The sequence below is a fragment of the Elephantulus edwardii genome, unplaced genomic scaffold (genome assembly GCF_000299155.1).
Source record: "Elephantulus edwardii isolate Elephantulus edwardi_28Jun2011 unplaced genomic scaffold, EleEdw1.0 scaffold00110, whole genome shotgun sequence".
Lineage (NCBI taxonomy): Eukaryota > Metazoa > Chordata > Mammalia > Macroscelidea > Macroscelididae > Elephantulus > Elephantulus edwardii.
The window spans coordinates 2,231,687-2,247,071 of record NW_006399860.1 but is presented as its reverse complement, the minus strand read 5'-3'; the positions used below and the strand labels follow the sequence as shown (position 1 = coordinate 2,247,071).

Here is a 15,385-nt window from a genome sequence, read left to right as displayed (position 1 = left end):
CAATTGTATACACCTAAGAAATTACAAGTATACTGTGGAACATATTATAAAAAAAAAAAAAAACAAAACCCAACCACATTCTCTGAACAGAACATCAGCTTTGTTATTGTTAGTTGCCAGTAAACTGTTTCCACCTACTCCCCACATGAGCACAGCAGGAGTTCAGCAGAGGATTTCCAAGGCTGTGACCTTTCAGGAACAGACCCACCAGACCTCTCCTACAAAGTGCCATGGAGTGGCCATGACTTGGTCAGTGGTAATATTTTCAACTGGTACTTGAACACTCAATTTCTACCTAACACCCACTTCTGTTCAGTCAACTTCAACTCATAGTGACCCTCCACTGAGTTTCCAAGGCTATCTGTCTTTACAGGAGGGGCTACCATCTTTCTATAATCCTTTCAGCTGGCAGCATGATACATTACAAACTACCTCCTGAGGATCTCTTACCCAGAGACTCCTTTAAAATATCAACTCATGTACCCAGTGTACCCAGTGGGTGGTGGCCAAAATTAGGAGGATGAGGGGAACTTGAAACACTTGTTGCAGAAGATCAAGGAATGCAACCTTCAGTATAGATTGCATCTCAACATTTAAAAGAAAAATTCTTACCACTAGACCTATATCTAGGCAACATCATGATTGATGAAGAAAAGACTGAAATTGTCAACAACTTCATCTTATTTGGATCCACAATCAACACCCTTGGTACCAACAATCAGAAGATCAGGAGATGTACTACACTCAGAAAGTCTGTACTCGGACTTCTCTAAATTATAAGAGAGTAATGATGTCAGTTTGAGGACTAAGGTGCATTTGATTCAGGCCACAGTCTTTCTGATCATTTGCTATGCATCTGAGAGCTGGATGAGGAATAAAGATTACAGAAGAAGAATTGATGCTATTGAGCTGTGGTGTTGGAGAAGAGTAAGAACATCCCATGGTCTGCAAAAAAAAAAAATTATCTTGGAGAAAGTGCATCCAGATAATAAAGCTTCATATCAGGCACTTAGGGCATGTTGCTAGGAGAGGCTATTCCTTGGACAGGGACATCATGCTTGGAAAGGTGGAGAGTAGGTGAAGGAGAGGAAGCTCCTCAACCAGGTGGATTGACAGTGAGTGCCACAATGGGCTCTCATGTATCAGGAAGTATGAGGATGGCACAGGATAGGACAGGGCTCAAATCTGTTGTTTATAGGGTCACCATGGATCACACTCAACTTGATGGCCCCTAACAAGTGGGTGGTTAAAAAAAAAAAAGAATTACGAACACACTGCTGCCTAACAGCACAACGACTTCACAAAGGAAAACACACTTCTAATTAAATAACCCAAGCCATGAGAATTCAGTTTCTCCCTTAATTGTACTGCTCATAGTTTTGCTGTTTGTTGTGTGTGTTTTATTTTTTAAAAAAAAAAAAAATTCTTTGAGCATCACATCATGGTTAAACATAATCACGGAAATTGAACCCTTGGGAAAACACTGGTGCAACTAGTCTGTGCTGTGAGCTGACTTTATGGCTTTTGTCGAGAAATATCTTTGTCCTTTGAAAGGACTGGCAGGCAAACAAACTGCGGTTATTCAGACACAGAGATTTGGTAGGATTTCTCACACGTGAATGAAAGAAACTTGTTATTTTAAGGGAAACACAAAAGGCATTTTTGCAAAGGAAAACTTCAAAATTTAAAATGAAAATCCAAATTTTTGAGAACTCAGTCCTTACTCCACAAGTTTGACAGTGTCTCAATATTTAAAGTCTTCTCACAAGATCAGTAGTGATAATGTTGCATATAATTTTTAATGTTGTGAGAAGAAATGTGTTTGGAAGATGCACATAACCAGGGGAACAGATATTTTCTAACTGACCAGTGCCTGTTGATACAAAATTATGCACAAGTGGCTCAGCCATACATAAATGATTACCCTCAAAGCATGAAACTGGCCGATGGTTTTTAATGTAAGAGTTCAAGAAGTTCCCTGATGTGATTTTAGAGTCTCCATTTTCAGCTAATCTTTTTTTTTTTCCAGCTAATCTTTTAAGAAGCTACCACTTGTAAAATTTGGCAAAGTGTCAAAGGAGGAAAAAATTTCATAGTTATCTGAAAAAGACTATTCCTCCCTTTTCCAACTTCATATCTGTGAGGTTATAGTTTCTTATATACTTCAAACAAAACAATACATCACTGCAGACTGAATGCAGAAACAGATACAAAAATCCAGCTGTCTTTCATTAAGCAAGACATTAAAAAGAATTGTGAAGATATCACTTCTCTTACTATTTCATTTTAGAAAAGACAATTCTTTTAAATGAAATATTAATTATTTAAATGTGAAATGCATTTGTTACTGCTAGTTTTAAATCAATTAAAAATGTTTCTTTTTTCCCCTTTTAATTTTTAATACAGTAAATGTATTTTAGATATCAGCAGAAATTCAAGGGGATCCTAAATAATTTTTTTAAGAGAGAAGCTGTTTTTCAGACATACTATATCCTCTTACACGTACATGATATGCTTTTAGTATTGTGCCAGGTTATTGTTGTACTATTCAGAGAAATGAAAGCAAAGAACAAAGATGTTTATAATCACCAAACAAGTTTTCATATGAATACATAGTCTGACTACATGAAAATGTGACTTCCCATCTTCCCTTGCAACTAAGAGTGATTGTTGTTGTTGTTGTTGATGTGTGCTTGGAGTCCCCTATGACTCATAGTGACCCTATGAACAATAGCTCTGAACCTTGTCTTAACTGTACCATCCTCATAATCTCTGGCATGCTCAAGCTCTTTGTGAGAGCCAGCTTGTCAGCCCATCTTGGTGAGGGTCTTCCACTCTTTTGCTGACTCTCCACATGTGGTCATGTGCTAATCATGCCAAGTGAAATGTAACCTAAGCATCTTTCTGGTACTTTCTAGGAGTGCTACTTGTTCCCTTCCTCCATTCTGATTTCTGGAAGTCATGGGTGCCACTAGTAGCCATCTCAAAACACAAGGACAAGAGATGGAGGATGATTATATGCCAAGAGGCTAAGCCTTAGACAATTTTATAGAGTGGTTGTAGTTTTCTTGGATCACCTACTGCTGACTACTTTTATAGGAGAGAAATACAAATCTCATTTAAGCCATTGTTCTATTTGATGCTTGTTTGTTTGAGTTTTTTTATGCAGTCAAAAAAATATTTTAAAATGAAATTTTGAATGAAAAACTGCTGTACCTAAACATTTTAATGTTATCCAAGTAGAATACCAGTAAAAAGAAGGGGGAGAAATGTATAGTTTTAGAATCAGATTGTAAAATTTGGATAACATTTGAAACTGTGATAAAATATACTCCATAAAAGTCAAATTAACATCAGGCAAATTCAATTAAAAATATAACTTTAGCATTAAAATTTCTAAGAGAAAAGCTTAATAATGAGTAGAGAGAAAAAAAATAATGAGTAGAATCTGATTTGCCCTACCATTAACAGAAAACAACTCTTAGTAGCAAAAAAGCTATGCAGATAAGTAGGGCCAGAAGAAATTTTTACCAAGTTTATCACTTAGCAAAATCAAAGCACAAAGAAAAGCGACGAATTACCATACAATGTGAGAAGACATACATTGTGCTAAGGATCCAAACTTTACTACTTTGCAGAACAACAGAGATATTCAATAAGCATCTAAAACAACCCTTAGTCATTTGCATGGTACTTTTTTCATAGATACAGTTTAATACACCATGTTGAACAGTGATCTAAACCATCTCTGTGGGACCAAGTAACATATAATAACTTTAAACATTACATGGTACCATTCTGCCATTGTTAACCTCAAAATGTAAGTTCTGCTGTCTTGGAATAAAGAGGTGGGTTGTCCTTTTAAGTGGTCTATGTACAAACAAATTAAGGTTAGGCAGGATAAAAAAAAAAAAAAAGTTGGTTAACCAAAACACCAATAAATAGATGGCCCTATGCTTTGAAATGATACCTGTAGTATTTCAAAGTGTCAATCACATTTACAGTCATCACTCAAAGAATTAATGCCTGCCAATGTTATCATCTAAAATATATTTACAAAGGCCAAAAGATCTGTCTGTCCTCTTCTATGCTAAGAGGTGATGGCATTAAGGGGCATGTCACAACCTAAATGTAGTTAGTGGATTTAAGCTGGTTTGGAATTTTACCCACTGAAGCATGATCTTCTGACCCCAAAGTTTTACAACTTTCCACTCTCCATGCTGCTTAGCACCTCTCCACTTCTGAGTTAATCATTTCTTTGCCATTATCTGCCAAGAGTTCTTATCTCTTTTGCTGTCACTTTATAACTGGGTCCTCTTATCAACCTTCATAGACTCATGTGATCAATCCAAGCCTATCAAAAGTTTCCATTCCTCTGATTAGAAACCATCATGAAACTGGATACATGGTTTATGGCAGGTCACTAATGCATGAAAAAGTAGAGTCTAGGCAAAGATTTGCTTGTAACTTTCTGAATTCTGGAATTTTTTTCTTCTTCTTAACTTTCAGTAAAGGTCACTGTAGGCTGAAGTGTCCTTTTAAAGGCCACAACATTTGGCAAACAGCGCTTTTTTTTTTTGTTGTTAGACTCAATGATTTCTTCCATAAGCCAAAGGACCGCCTATAATTTCACTAAGAATGTCTTCTGATTCAGATACCAGGGATTTACAAGACTCTCTAAAGCAAGGCCTTACACCTCTTGGTAAGTAGGATCTGCTATATTTATCATCTGATGGTCTGTGACGAGATTAAGATATGTCATTTAATCTTACCGATGGAATTTGTATTATAAATCATGACTTTTCCTGTTGTGCTTATTAAAAGTACATGAAAAACCCATGTTTATATATTACACAGTTTTCTTGCAGTTCAAGAAAAATGCAAGAAAAGATATTTCAACCTATGAATACTGTATATTATAGCCAGTGCTTTTGGATATCATTTCAACAGCCTAAAGCAGTCTGGAAAAACATGTGTAGCATAGCGATTTATTCTTACTATTTTTCTGAAAATCTAAATAAGCTAAAATTACAGGCTTGAAGTTAATCATATTGAGCAATCCTTTGATTAAACTTTAACAGAGAGCTTTCAGGTTTTGCAAAGTTTCAGGTTCTGCCCCATATCAGAACTGGGTCTCATTCATTGTGACGCTCCTTTTACATTTGTTGGGAGATGTAGTCATGGGTTAGTTGCAGTTTCTTTCTCAGACATACCGCCAAGACACAGCGCCAAGACCGAGGTTCTTTAAGGACTGGAACTCCAGAACCAAAGTTTGGTTTGCATAATAATGAGCACATCTTGCTTTCATTAACAGAAATAATGAAATAAAACTTTTTTCAATTTTAAATAAGTATCAAAACCAACAAAGTATTAAGTCACACATTGATTTCACAGCAAAGATAGATACAATCCAATTAAATGGAAATGCTAAGGAGGAATGGCTCCCAACCGTTTGCTGTCTTTATTCCTTCCCCTCCCCTCAGTTTTGAGGATCTCTTGCTTTTTGTAGCGCTTTCTTAGCTAAGCCGCCCATCCCAACCCACCTCCCACGCCCACCCCTCAGTTTCCAGAGGCCATTTACAAACTCAGAGTTCTGTAGGAACAAGGAAAAAAATCCCAGGCTTGGGCTTTCTCTCTCCGCCTTCTTAGTAGCCAGTTGACGCCACTGGATGCAGTGATTGCATTTTTTATGGGCCAACCACACCCTAAAGCGTATCAATTGAGGAAATAGTTCCCAGAAAAACGTTCTGTCTGTACTTAAAAAAAGAAAGAAAGAAAACTCCAGAAAGGCGAGCAGAATGCAACAGAGAATTTCTCTGGAGATAAAAGAAAAACATGAGCATAAGAAAGGAGCTGGAAGAGAAACACAAAAGCATTTATAACTTTTTCCTCCTGGTGAAATCACAGCTGGCCCCCGCGTTTGGCCAGCTCCGCGCCCAGGGCTCCGCGGAGTTCTCTGCGAGAGTTCGCTCCGGCTGGGGCCGCGGGCGGTGCGCGCAGGGCCGAGCGCGCTGGGAGACTCTGAGCCCCTCGCCCTGCGCGCCCCGCTCTGGCCACAACTTGGACTGCGCGTGGCACCAGCTGGGATCTGTGGATAAAGAGGGGAACCGAGTCTGGAGACCACACACGCGGCCCCGAGGTGTCCTCCAGCCCTGGAGCTGCGACGGAGGGCGCGAAACCGCATTTCTGAATCTAGGCGCAGAAAGGTATTCTGCGTTTTGGAGGGTCTGGATTGGTTTTGGATATAGAGGCATGAATTAAGCAGAGTAAAATTAGGGGCGGAGAAGCTTTGCACTTTTCTCTGAAACCACCACAGAGCTGTACCCCTTTGGCCGCGCCCACATTCTCCTTGCTCAAGCTACTTTGGAACAGAGTCAATCTCACCCCAGGCACTGGTAGGGGACCAGCCAGGTGGTTTAAGGGCCCCAGTAGAGTATCTCTTTTGTTCTGGAAGAACCTCTGGCAACTGCCACCCTAAGACTGGACCTCCAGCACCCCGAACTCATCAAGGACTGGGGGAGGGGCGCGGAAATGAAATGAAACGTTTTGTTAAGAGACCTCTCCTGATTTTGTTCACAGCCACCCTCCCTTTTCCTGCGTATACACATTCACTGCCCCCCCCCATTACAACTCCACAGGTGGTTGTGAGAGGTCCCTATTTGCAACATGTCAGTGACTTGGAGGTGGTGGCCATCTCTTCACTGCCCAGCCTTCATGCAGTATTCAATATCATTCCAGGGATAGAACAATCCAAAGGGTGAGGAACAAGAGGCAAAGGGGAGTCATCAGACTGAAAGTTAGACTATAAATTGGCCAAAGCCATCTATGAATGAGAGTTACTTAGGGATGTGAGGCTTTCTGACACCACCTAGGATGGACCACCTTAGAAGACCCCACAGGTGGTGCCTGAGGTCCCTGCTGTAGCTTCCAGAAGGCATATAGCAAGTGATCTTGCACTATTCCCAGCATTGAGTCCTGCGTGTGTCTGTGTGTGTGTGTGAGAGAGAGAGAATCAGTCAGGAGTCCAACCCCCCACAGGCCAGCTGCATCATGTCCTGAAACGTGCCCATTTTTATTTAAAACCTATCTTCAAGGGTTCTGACTAGCCATGGCATTGTCCTCAGTAGACATGACAGTGTAGGATCAGTGCTCATTCAAAGTAGAATTAAGAAAAAGTTATTCCTCTTTTGAGATCATCCCTTAATATGTTGGAAGAGGGGCTGACCAAATATCTTCTTTACCTTAACTTTACATTAGCTTCCTAAGATACTGTTGGAGTCTTGGTTTCTGAACTAGGCTTTTTCTTTTCATCCCCCAGTGGGGTGATGACGCTTAATGAGATGCGATGCTTTTAAAAATTTTAATTATAAACTCCTTGCCTATATGATAGAAATGTGTCATAAAACAAGGGTTCAGTAATCCCATGCAATGAGCCCAGTATTACTTTAAATTGACATTAATACTTCAAATTAGGCATACTGAAGAACACACCATGCACATTTTGTTGCCTTGTACACTGTCTATGGAAATTCTGCGTGCACAGTTCGTAATGTATAAAATACAATACAAACTCTGCATTGAGACGACTGTGTTGTAAGGTTGGCCCTCTGGTCTTCTTAACTGTCTTGGTGTCTGATGTTATAACCTCTAGCTAGCTTTCTGAATGAAGATCTCATTCAGTGGCAAGTGAGATAGCCCATTATGTCCCCTAAATCTCTGGCTGGCTTCACTTACAGGGCGATGTAGAAATTCCAGACAATTCAATCGGTAGCCTCATTCTTTGCCAGCTCATTGCCAGAAGCTGAATGACTCTTCTCTTCCTTGACCCAGGACATCTCCAAGACAGAACTAGTCTAGATTCACAGTTGTGACCAGGCTTAAACTAGGATTGCAGGGGGGGGGGGAGAAATTTCTTTTAAAAAGGGAAGAACAGAGTGGCTTGGTGATGTTTATTTCTTTCACTTGGCTCCTTCACACAAACATAATGTCTAGAGCTAGCTTGAATTCAACCGTGGACATGACCTGAGCTAGAGAAGACCTCCAGCCATCTCCAGAGATGCTGCAGGCAGATAACTCTGCCTCTAAGGCCTAGCACCCAGTTCAGGGTAAAGCAGCTCTGTGGAGCTGTACTTCCTCACTCTTCATCTTACTGGAATAAAAACTTTTCTACAATCTTGTCAGTTTCAGAGAACTTGCAGAGTTTGTAAGCTTTGTGCTCTGAGGAGGCCTTGGAGCAGAGTTGAAATATGGTCAGTGTGTGCTTGACAGATTACACCTGGGAGAGAACTGTTGTGGCCTGAAACTAACTGACCAGACAGATTCATAAAAGCTGTCTCTTCTGCACACCAACCCCCCATCTTTGCCAGTCTTTTGAAAAGTTTCGTGATGTGTGGTTTTTTAGAAATTTCATGATGTGTGGTTTTATTTGATTGAAAAGAAAGACAAGACATATTGTTAACCTTCATATAACTAAGTATGCATGGCCATGGACAGTTTTCTGAGTTGTTTTTTTTTTTTCCTGTGGGTACACCATTGTCCCAGAGGATGGTGTTAGGTACTTGAAGGAGGTCTCTATGGATTTAGGATGGTGATTCCTTTTGTAGTTACTTCTCTTACAGAAAGATGGCTTTGGGTGAAGTTAGGAGAAAAGAGAGTAGGACAAGAAAGAGTTCCACAAGCATCAAGCATGTTTGTATAACCCTATTTTAAATCTGATGGAAAACCGAAATCAGAAAGGTTAAATATTTTACCCAACACCACTCAGCTTGGCCAGAGAAATAAAGAGCTGCAAATAAAACCCCATCAGAGTGATTCTGAAAGTCTCCCCCTTTCCTCAGGGTAGAAGCTGTTTTCTTTTGCCGTGACCCTAATGGGATGATGACAGAACAGCATCTAGTAAGACTTTCTTCTGAGAGGCATTTCATGCTTAAGGGGTTGTTAATGGCTCTTGACCTTCCTTTTCACTTCTTTGGCTATGAGACTCTAGAGACTCAGAATTCAGCTGGGAGGAGGGGGAGAGGGAGAGAGCATCCCCAGGACTATGAGTGATCAAAGCAGGGCTGGGTGCGAAGTCACTTCTAGCCACTGTTCTGAGGTTCCCAGAGGAAGCTGTGGGGTTTGGAGGAAGTTTAGCTAGCAACTCCAAGTGTGGCATGTGGTGGTAACTCCTCGCAAAGGCAGGGTTACCAGCAGACGTGAGAAGGGAACAGAGATGACATTCTCAGCAACCTAGGAGTTACAGAGGGGAGAGGCCAAAGTGGGACAGGTAAATCACTCAAAATGAGCGAGTAGGAACTTTTATCTCCCTGAGAAATACCCAGCTGCTGGCCCCGTGGAGTGAACAGAAGGGAGAAAGTTTAAGCAACTCTTTTCTTTTCCAAAGCACTTTGATAAGCCCGCCAGGTTTCTCCTGGCGCTCATGCTTGTTACCCACTGTCAGGGGCTCCATGCTCCGAGTCTGGACGCTGGGGCTTCTCGCCCCTTCTCCACACGCGGATATCAACTTCTCCCAGTCGTCTCCAGAGGATTGGAAAGACGCTTTACTCCACAGACGCCGCCACGTCCCAGAAGCAGCTTCTCACGAGTTCCAGGCAAGACACGCCAACAGGAAACCTAGCTCACTCTGGCCACTGTGTGCAAATCGCCAAAGTTATCTTCAAGTTGAAGGTTTTCAAGGTGGAGGCAGTTTGGAGGAGGAGTTGACGCCTGACCAACTGCTGAACTCTTATAACCATAGAGCCATGAATATCTTCCCTACTTCCTCGGCCCACGCAGAAGATCCAGGAGGCCGATGCAAACATGTTTTCCCAAAGCCCTGTTTTCTTTGCTGACCAAGAGGGACACACGCTCTTAGGCTCTTAGGCTTTGAAAACCAGGATTCCCTCCCTAGCAAAGGGGGTGTTCTCTAGGGAAGAGTATGGCCTGGCGTGGTATGCGTCAAGGAATTCTAAAGCCATTCTCAATGTCCTTTCTTTCCTCAAGAAGCGACTCTGGTCATATTCGGCTGAATGCTGAGTAATAGTTTAAAAAAGAAAAATCTAATGCTGAGGAGTTAAGGTCTTTTACTGGAAGAGACGTGCAGGGGGTGGGGTGGGGTCGGGAATGACAAGCAAGTTTCCCCGAGCGCTCTGGTGGCCTGCTGGGGCCAGGATCCTCACTGCAAACTTGGTTCAAATTTCTGGTTCCTCCAGAGGATGGACAAGGGTGGTTCCCAGAGTGGAGTCCTGGAGGTTCTGAGCTGGAGCTGACTCACGTCTTCATTTCAATTACAGAGGGGAAGAACAGAGTAGATGGGACCACCTGCTGGAGGCTATTTCCCAGCCCTGCACCTCCCTCAAGATCCATCGACCAAGTACAGCAAAGCCAGGCGCGCTCCGACTTCACACGTCCCAGGGAAAACGAAGTCAGGATACTCCCTGGAGCCCTTTAACTCAGAGATCCGCAGATGCCGATCGTCCAAGCCAAAGTCTGGCCCGAATCACTGCCTTTTTCTTTAGGGCAGGGGTGGGAGATTGTCGAGGGGAGGATTTGGAGGAGACTTGGGTTGTTCAGATAATTGCTTCAACTTTCCGTTTCGCCTTCAATAAGGATGGTGCCATGATTTATCGATACGTCCATAATGGTTGTGAATCAATCGCCATTTGCAGGCTCCCCTTCTGAGGCTAGACTGCGTAAAACGGCAACAGCTTCTCACTAGTGGTTGCTGTCGATGACAAGTGTTTCATGCAGTAACTTAAGTAATTGTTTGCACTGCCAGCAGAAAGAGGTGTTTAAGTTGTTGTGTTTGGTTTTTTTTTATGGCACAACTTCTCACTAAACTCTGTTCTTTTAAAGTTTTTCAAAGTCTGAGGTAACACGATTTGCTGCTCCTTTTAAAGCAAACCGCTACTGGTCTTTCTTTGACTGGGAAACTAGAGGTGGGACGGTGACACCCCACCCCCCACCCCCCGCCCCCAGAGCTCAGGAGGGCCAGCAAAGGTCATTTTCAGAGAAAGGTCAAAGCGGGTTTTTCGGGTGGAAAGGGAGGGAGAATAAATCAAACAGGTGAATTTGAAATGTGCTTTTCTTCTCCTTTGATCTGTTTTGGTCTGGTTGTGGACCTCTTTGTTAAATACCAACAAGTAAACAATAAATAGCAATAACCACAAAATTAACTTTCTCTTGGGCCTGGGGCGAAAGAAAAGAGGCTTGAGAAAGAGCAGAGTTAACTATTCCGATCTCTTAGAAACATACACAAAGTAGCAACTGAAGAGCTGTTCGAAATGGTTTAAAAGGGTGAAAGTGTGCACAGCTCTTGCACCGCTTCTCCCCTTGGGCGCGAGCTCACAGCCTTCGTCTCCCGGGCTGTGTTGGCTCTGTACGTGTTAAGCCTAGGAAATCTGCACCACTCCGGCAGATCTAGACATTGCATCCCTTATGCAGCCCACACTTGAACGAAGGGAACCGCCTGACACTTATCAGGTCAGGTCAAGGGCAGGCTGTTCTGGACTCTCAGAGGGGCAGCGTGCAAGGCAAGACGGAGAAGTGAAGGGGCGGCGAAGCGGGGAGGGGGGGAGGTGACTGGGAGGTGGGAGGAGGGGGCGGGGTGCCGAGGAGGGGAGCCGGGCGCTTGGCCGCTGGCGGGAGGGGAGTAGGAGAGCTTCCCCGCTCGAACCCGCGGGGTGAAGGAAGCGCACGGCCCCGTAACGCTGAGCCCGGATAAAATATGCCAGGACTGCGCTTCTCCAGCTCATCAAGGCTGCGGGAGCCTCCCCGAGCCATCATCCTTTGTAATTGCAACCGTCAATCAACACTTTAAGACAAAGTCAGAACCGGGAAGGGCAAGCCCGGGAGACCAGCCTCGCCCGCCAGAAGGAGGGGGCGCAGGAGAAATGGGGCAAAGGGAGAGAAGTTTGCCAGAAGTTGGCAAGAGGGAATGCAAGGGTGGGGGTGAGTGGGTAGGAGAGAGAATGTGTGTGTGTGTGTGTGAGAGAGAGAGAGAGAGAGAGAGAGAGAGAGAGAGAGAGAGAGAGAGCGCGCTGTGGCTGAGGCAGTCTCCCTCGGGGTCCTAGTATCGCAGCCTCCAGTTATGTTTCCAAGAGCAGTTAGGACCCTGGGGTGGATTCCTAAGTGGCCCGGCAGCGCGGGGCAGAGCGGCGGGGGTGAGGCGGTAGACTGTGCGGAGGAGGGGGCGCAGCCGCCACGCGGGGGGAGCGGGGGCTGCCACTCTCCTTAGCAAGTCTGTCAGTCCAGGCCCCCCCGCTGGACCCAGTACTTAGAGCGCGCAAGCCCTGCTCGTCCCTTGTCGTCACCTGCCTCCGTAGCAACTCTCTTCCCTCCCCGCGCCTAGGAGGCTGTCTTGCTTCACGTTGCGGCCCACGAAATTCAGAACCACCCCCAGGTAACGGCGCACAGGCGCTCAGGGCTGCCAGTCCCTGTCCCTCTCCCACCAGCTAGATTTCTGAGAGGCGTGCCAGGGGGACTCCAAGACCAATTCCAATTCACCAAGTCCCAAGCTCCAAGTGGGGAACGCTGCCTGGAGGAATAGAAGGGTCTATGAAGCTGAGTGGTATTTGGAATGAGGGGGCAGTTGAGAGGGCGGGGAGAGGGTGCAGTTGGTCCAGGAGCGTGAAGTCACTCGCTGAACTCCTCAGCTTTCCCCTCTGCTCATGCTCGGGGCCGGGGCTGCACCCTAAACTCGGGGAGATACCGGGAGGTGCGTCCTTGTGCCCTCAAGTCTCTGAGAAGCATCTACTAAGTGACAGATTGTCCTGCATTCGCTGCAATCCTATGCTGAGCTGTCCCTGCAAAACGCAGTAGGGCCTGGCCCAAGGGTATTGTCCCTGGGGGGCAGTCATTGTCCGAGTGCGTTCAGGGTTGAACTCTCGGGGAAAAGTTTTTCTTCCTCCTTGAGACCTCCTGCACTTGGTTTACTGTTGCCCCAATGGGCCATTATAACTAAGCAAAGGGATCAGCTTGATCTTGACCTTCAAAGTAGGGCGCAAAGCCCATCACGGCATTTCTCCTGCGGAACAAATATGGATTTAAAAAACAAAAACAACAACAAAACCTCCCTGGCTCCTATATCCTCCCCCCTCCTCGTTCCCATTGTGTGAATATATTTCTTTGTAAGCCTACCTGCGGGGAGGTAAATAAACGCCAGCTGGTTCTTTGCCACCCTCAGTGGCATCTTTTGGAGAGAGCGTATAGTGGGGAGCAGAGACTGGCCAGGAGTGTGAAATGCTCTTGTTGCCCGCGAGCAAGCCTTCCAGCGCGAGGGCTCGAGAGGGGCACCGCGCAGGGAGCGTGAGCACACACTTTGCTTCACTGGGTTATAAGCCTCAGGCTCCAGTCCTCAAGTCCAGGAAGGTTTCTTGTCCCGCTGTAAGTACAAGGTCCCCCTTAGGTCCTCTTCCTTCCACTTTTTTCAGCTCCCCTACCTCTACCTCCTGTTCCACTAACCAAGGGAACTTCCCTCCTGCGATGAGTCCCTCTGAAGACCCGGAGTCTCCGGTCACCCCACTGCTGCCAAGCTTGTTCTGGGAGAATGCCTCCTAGGCTCCCTGAAGGGGATCATGTGTAAGTTAAGGCATTGTAAGAAACCAATTTTCAAAGTTCATCTTAGCCTACAGCAGAGCGCCAGGAGTACATGCTTGAGCCCTGAGCTTATCTCCCTATTAGATACCTTGTAAGGCTAAGTATCTTCTTAATGCCGATGAGATATAAAAACTGTGTTACAATGTAACAGGGACCAGGTGTTGATAACAGAAAGTGACATTATCAAGGAAATCTGAACATTTCAAGGGTTGCTAATTTCTGGCCCTGTCCTCCCTCCCCTCTACAAACTAAAAGACCCACAAAAGCCTAAAATACTACTAAAGGCAAAGTTAGATTCTGCATAGAGTTTGAAGAGCAAAATGGCAAAACAGACAGGTGGGAGTGGAGGGTGGTGAGTAGCCTATTTAAGATAAAATCATAGGCTATCAGGGCAATGATTGCAATCCCTTTCAGTCCATCAAGTACTGGACAGGGCACTTTGAATGTGTAATCTCTACACCATCATTGAGATAGAATTAATCCAGTTCTTTTGAGATTCAAATCCACCCCCTTGTGGGTGGACGCAGGCAATTACCCAGTTGCACAGCCGACCCTGAATATGTGGCATTTCGCATGCAGACGGGAGGCTGGAGGGAATGTTTTCATCTTGTTGGGATGAGATCTGAAAACTTTGAAGATGTGGCTGGGCTGGTGGCCGAAGCGTTTGCGTAACAGATGGTTCTTTTAAGACCCCACCCCCCTTGTTTCTTTTTTAAATGCTGGGCCTCAAGTGGCTTTCTCTAGCACCAAGGAGACCTCAACCATGGAGCCCCAGCCTGTCTTTGCAGTTTGTGTAGAAACACAGTTCACTAAACTGAGGAAGTCTGTCATCTGGTAATCTTGGGGTCGAGTTTATAAATTTGTAAGTAAGGGGGGGAGGGGAAACGGAGATGGGGAGGCAGAAGTTGTTGCCTCAAGCAAGTGAATGAACTCTTAACGCGGGGCCTAGAGTCCTGAGTGCTGGGTTCCTTCTGAGCAGTCAGGTCCCTCCTTGGGGCCTCTCAGAAACTGAATGCGGACAGGATATGAAGAAGCCCAAGGTTCCCTGAGAGGGTCAGCTCTGCATTCGAGAAGATAGGTCCCCTGACATGGTCCCAAGGTCCCCTGAGTTCAACAGCTAGTCGTCTTGTTTCAATTGGTTCACGAGTGTTGATTTGCCCCTTCGACGTTGTCTCTCTCTCTCTCTCTCTCTCTCTCTCTCTCACACACACACACACACACACACACACACACACCTCTTCTCGCTTCCCCTCAGCTCTTGGAAATCACCACCCTGCTTGTCAGCCTTCGCCACCACGATCAGGCAGAGGTCGCTTCTCACTAGCGGGAAGACCTAGCAGCATTCACACCCCCCGCCCCAGGCCAGGATAGGATGGGAGGGGGTTAAGGCAGGGTGAAGAGGTTGGCGCTGGAGGGGGGACCGGTGCGTGCGCCGCGTCCTCATTGGCTGACGGCTAATGTCCGACTCGAGTCCGGAACCCACATCCCGGATCACAGTTCTCACCCCTCATCCCAGCCTCAACCCCTCATCCCGTCCTCCCCCTGCCCCGGCCCTGCTTACCTCCCTTCTCCTCCTCGCCTTCCCCCTTTCCTTCCCAGCACCATCCAGTCCCCTAGGGGCTGCCAAGGGCTGCTCTGGGGCGCGCGCGAGGAGTACACGAGGCAGGAGAGGGAGGTTGGAACTTCACAACTCCACACTAGTGGTCGCGAGCACGAGGGTGGCAGCCTGAGACTGGGGGAAGGGGCGGAGAGGCGAGCAGAGGAGAGAGGAGGGGACAGAGGAGAAGTGAGGACAGAAGGAGAGCGAGAG

The 15,385-nt window shown here is 45.5% G+C and overlaps 1 protein-coding gene across 2 annotated transcripts in view; it reads left to right on the top strand.

Annotated features, from left to right (window-relative positions):
- Nucleotides 1-4,393: 4,393 nt before the first annotated feature.
- NR5A2 (nuclear receptor subfamily 5, group A, member 2) overlaps nucleotides 4,394-15,385 on the top strand; it is a 217,881-nt gene continuing 206,889 nt past the window's right edge. The window contains exon 1 of one of the 2 annotated variants that reach the window (XM_006892094.1): nucleotides 4,394-4,702. In XM_006892094.1, coding sequence (XP_006892156.1) covers nucleotides 4,639-4,702 — 64 coding nt within the window. In that variant the 5' untranslated portion in view covers nucleotides 4,394-4,638. The remainder of the gene's footprint in view (nucleotides 4,703-15,385) is intronic. The other variant, XM_006892096.1, reaches the window with a different exon arrangement.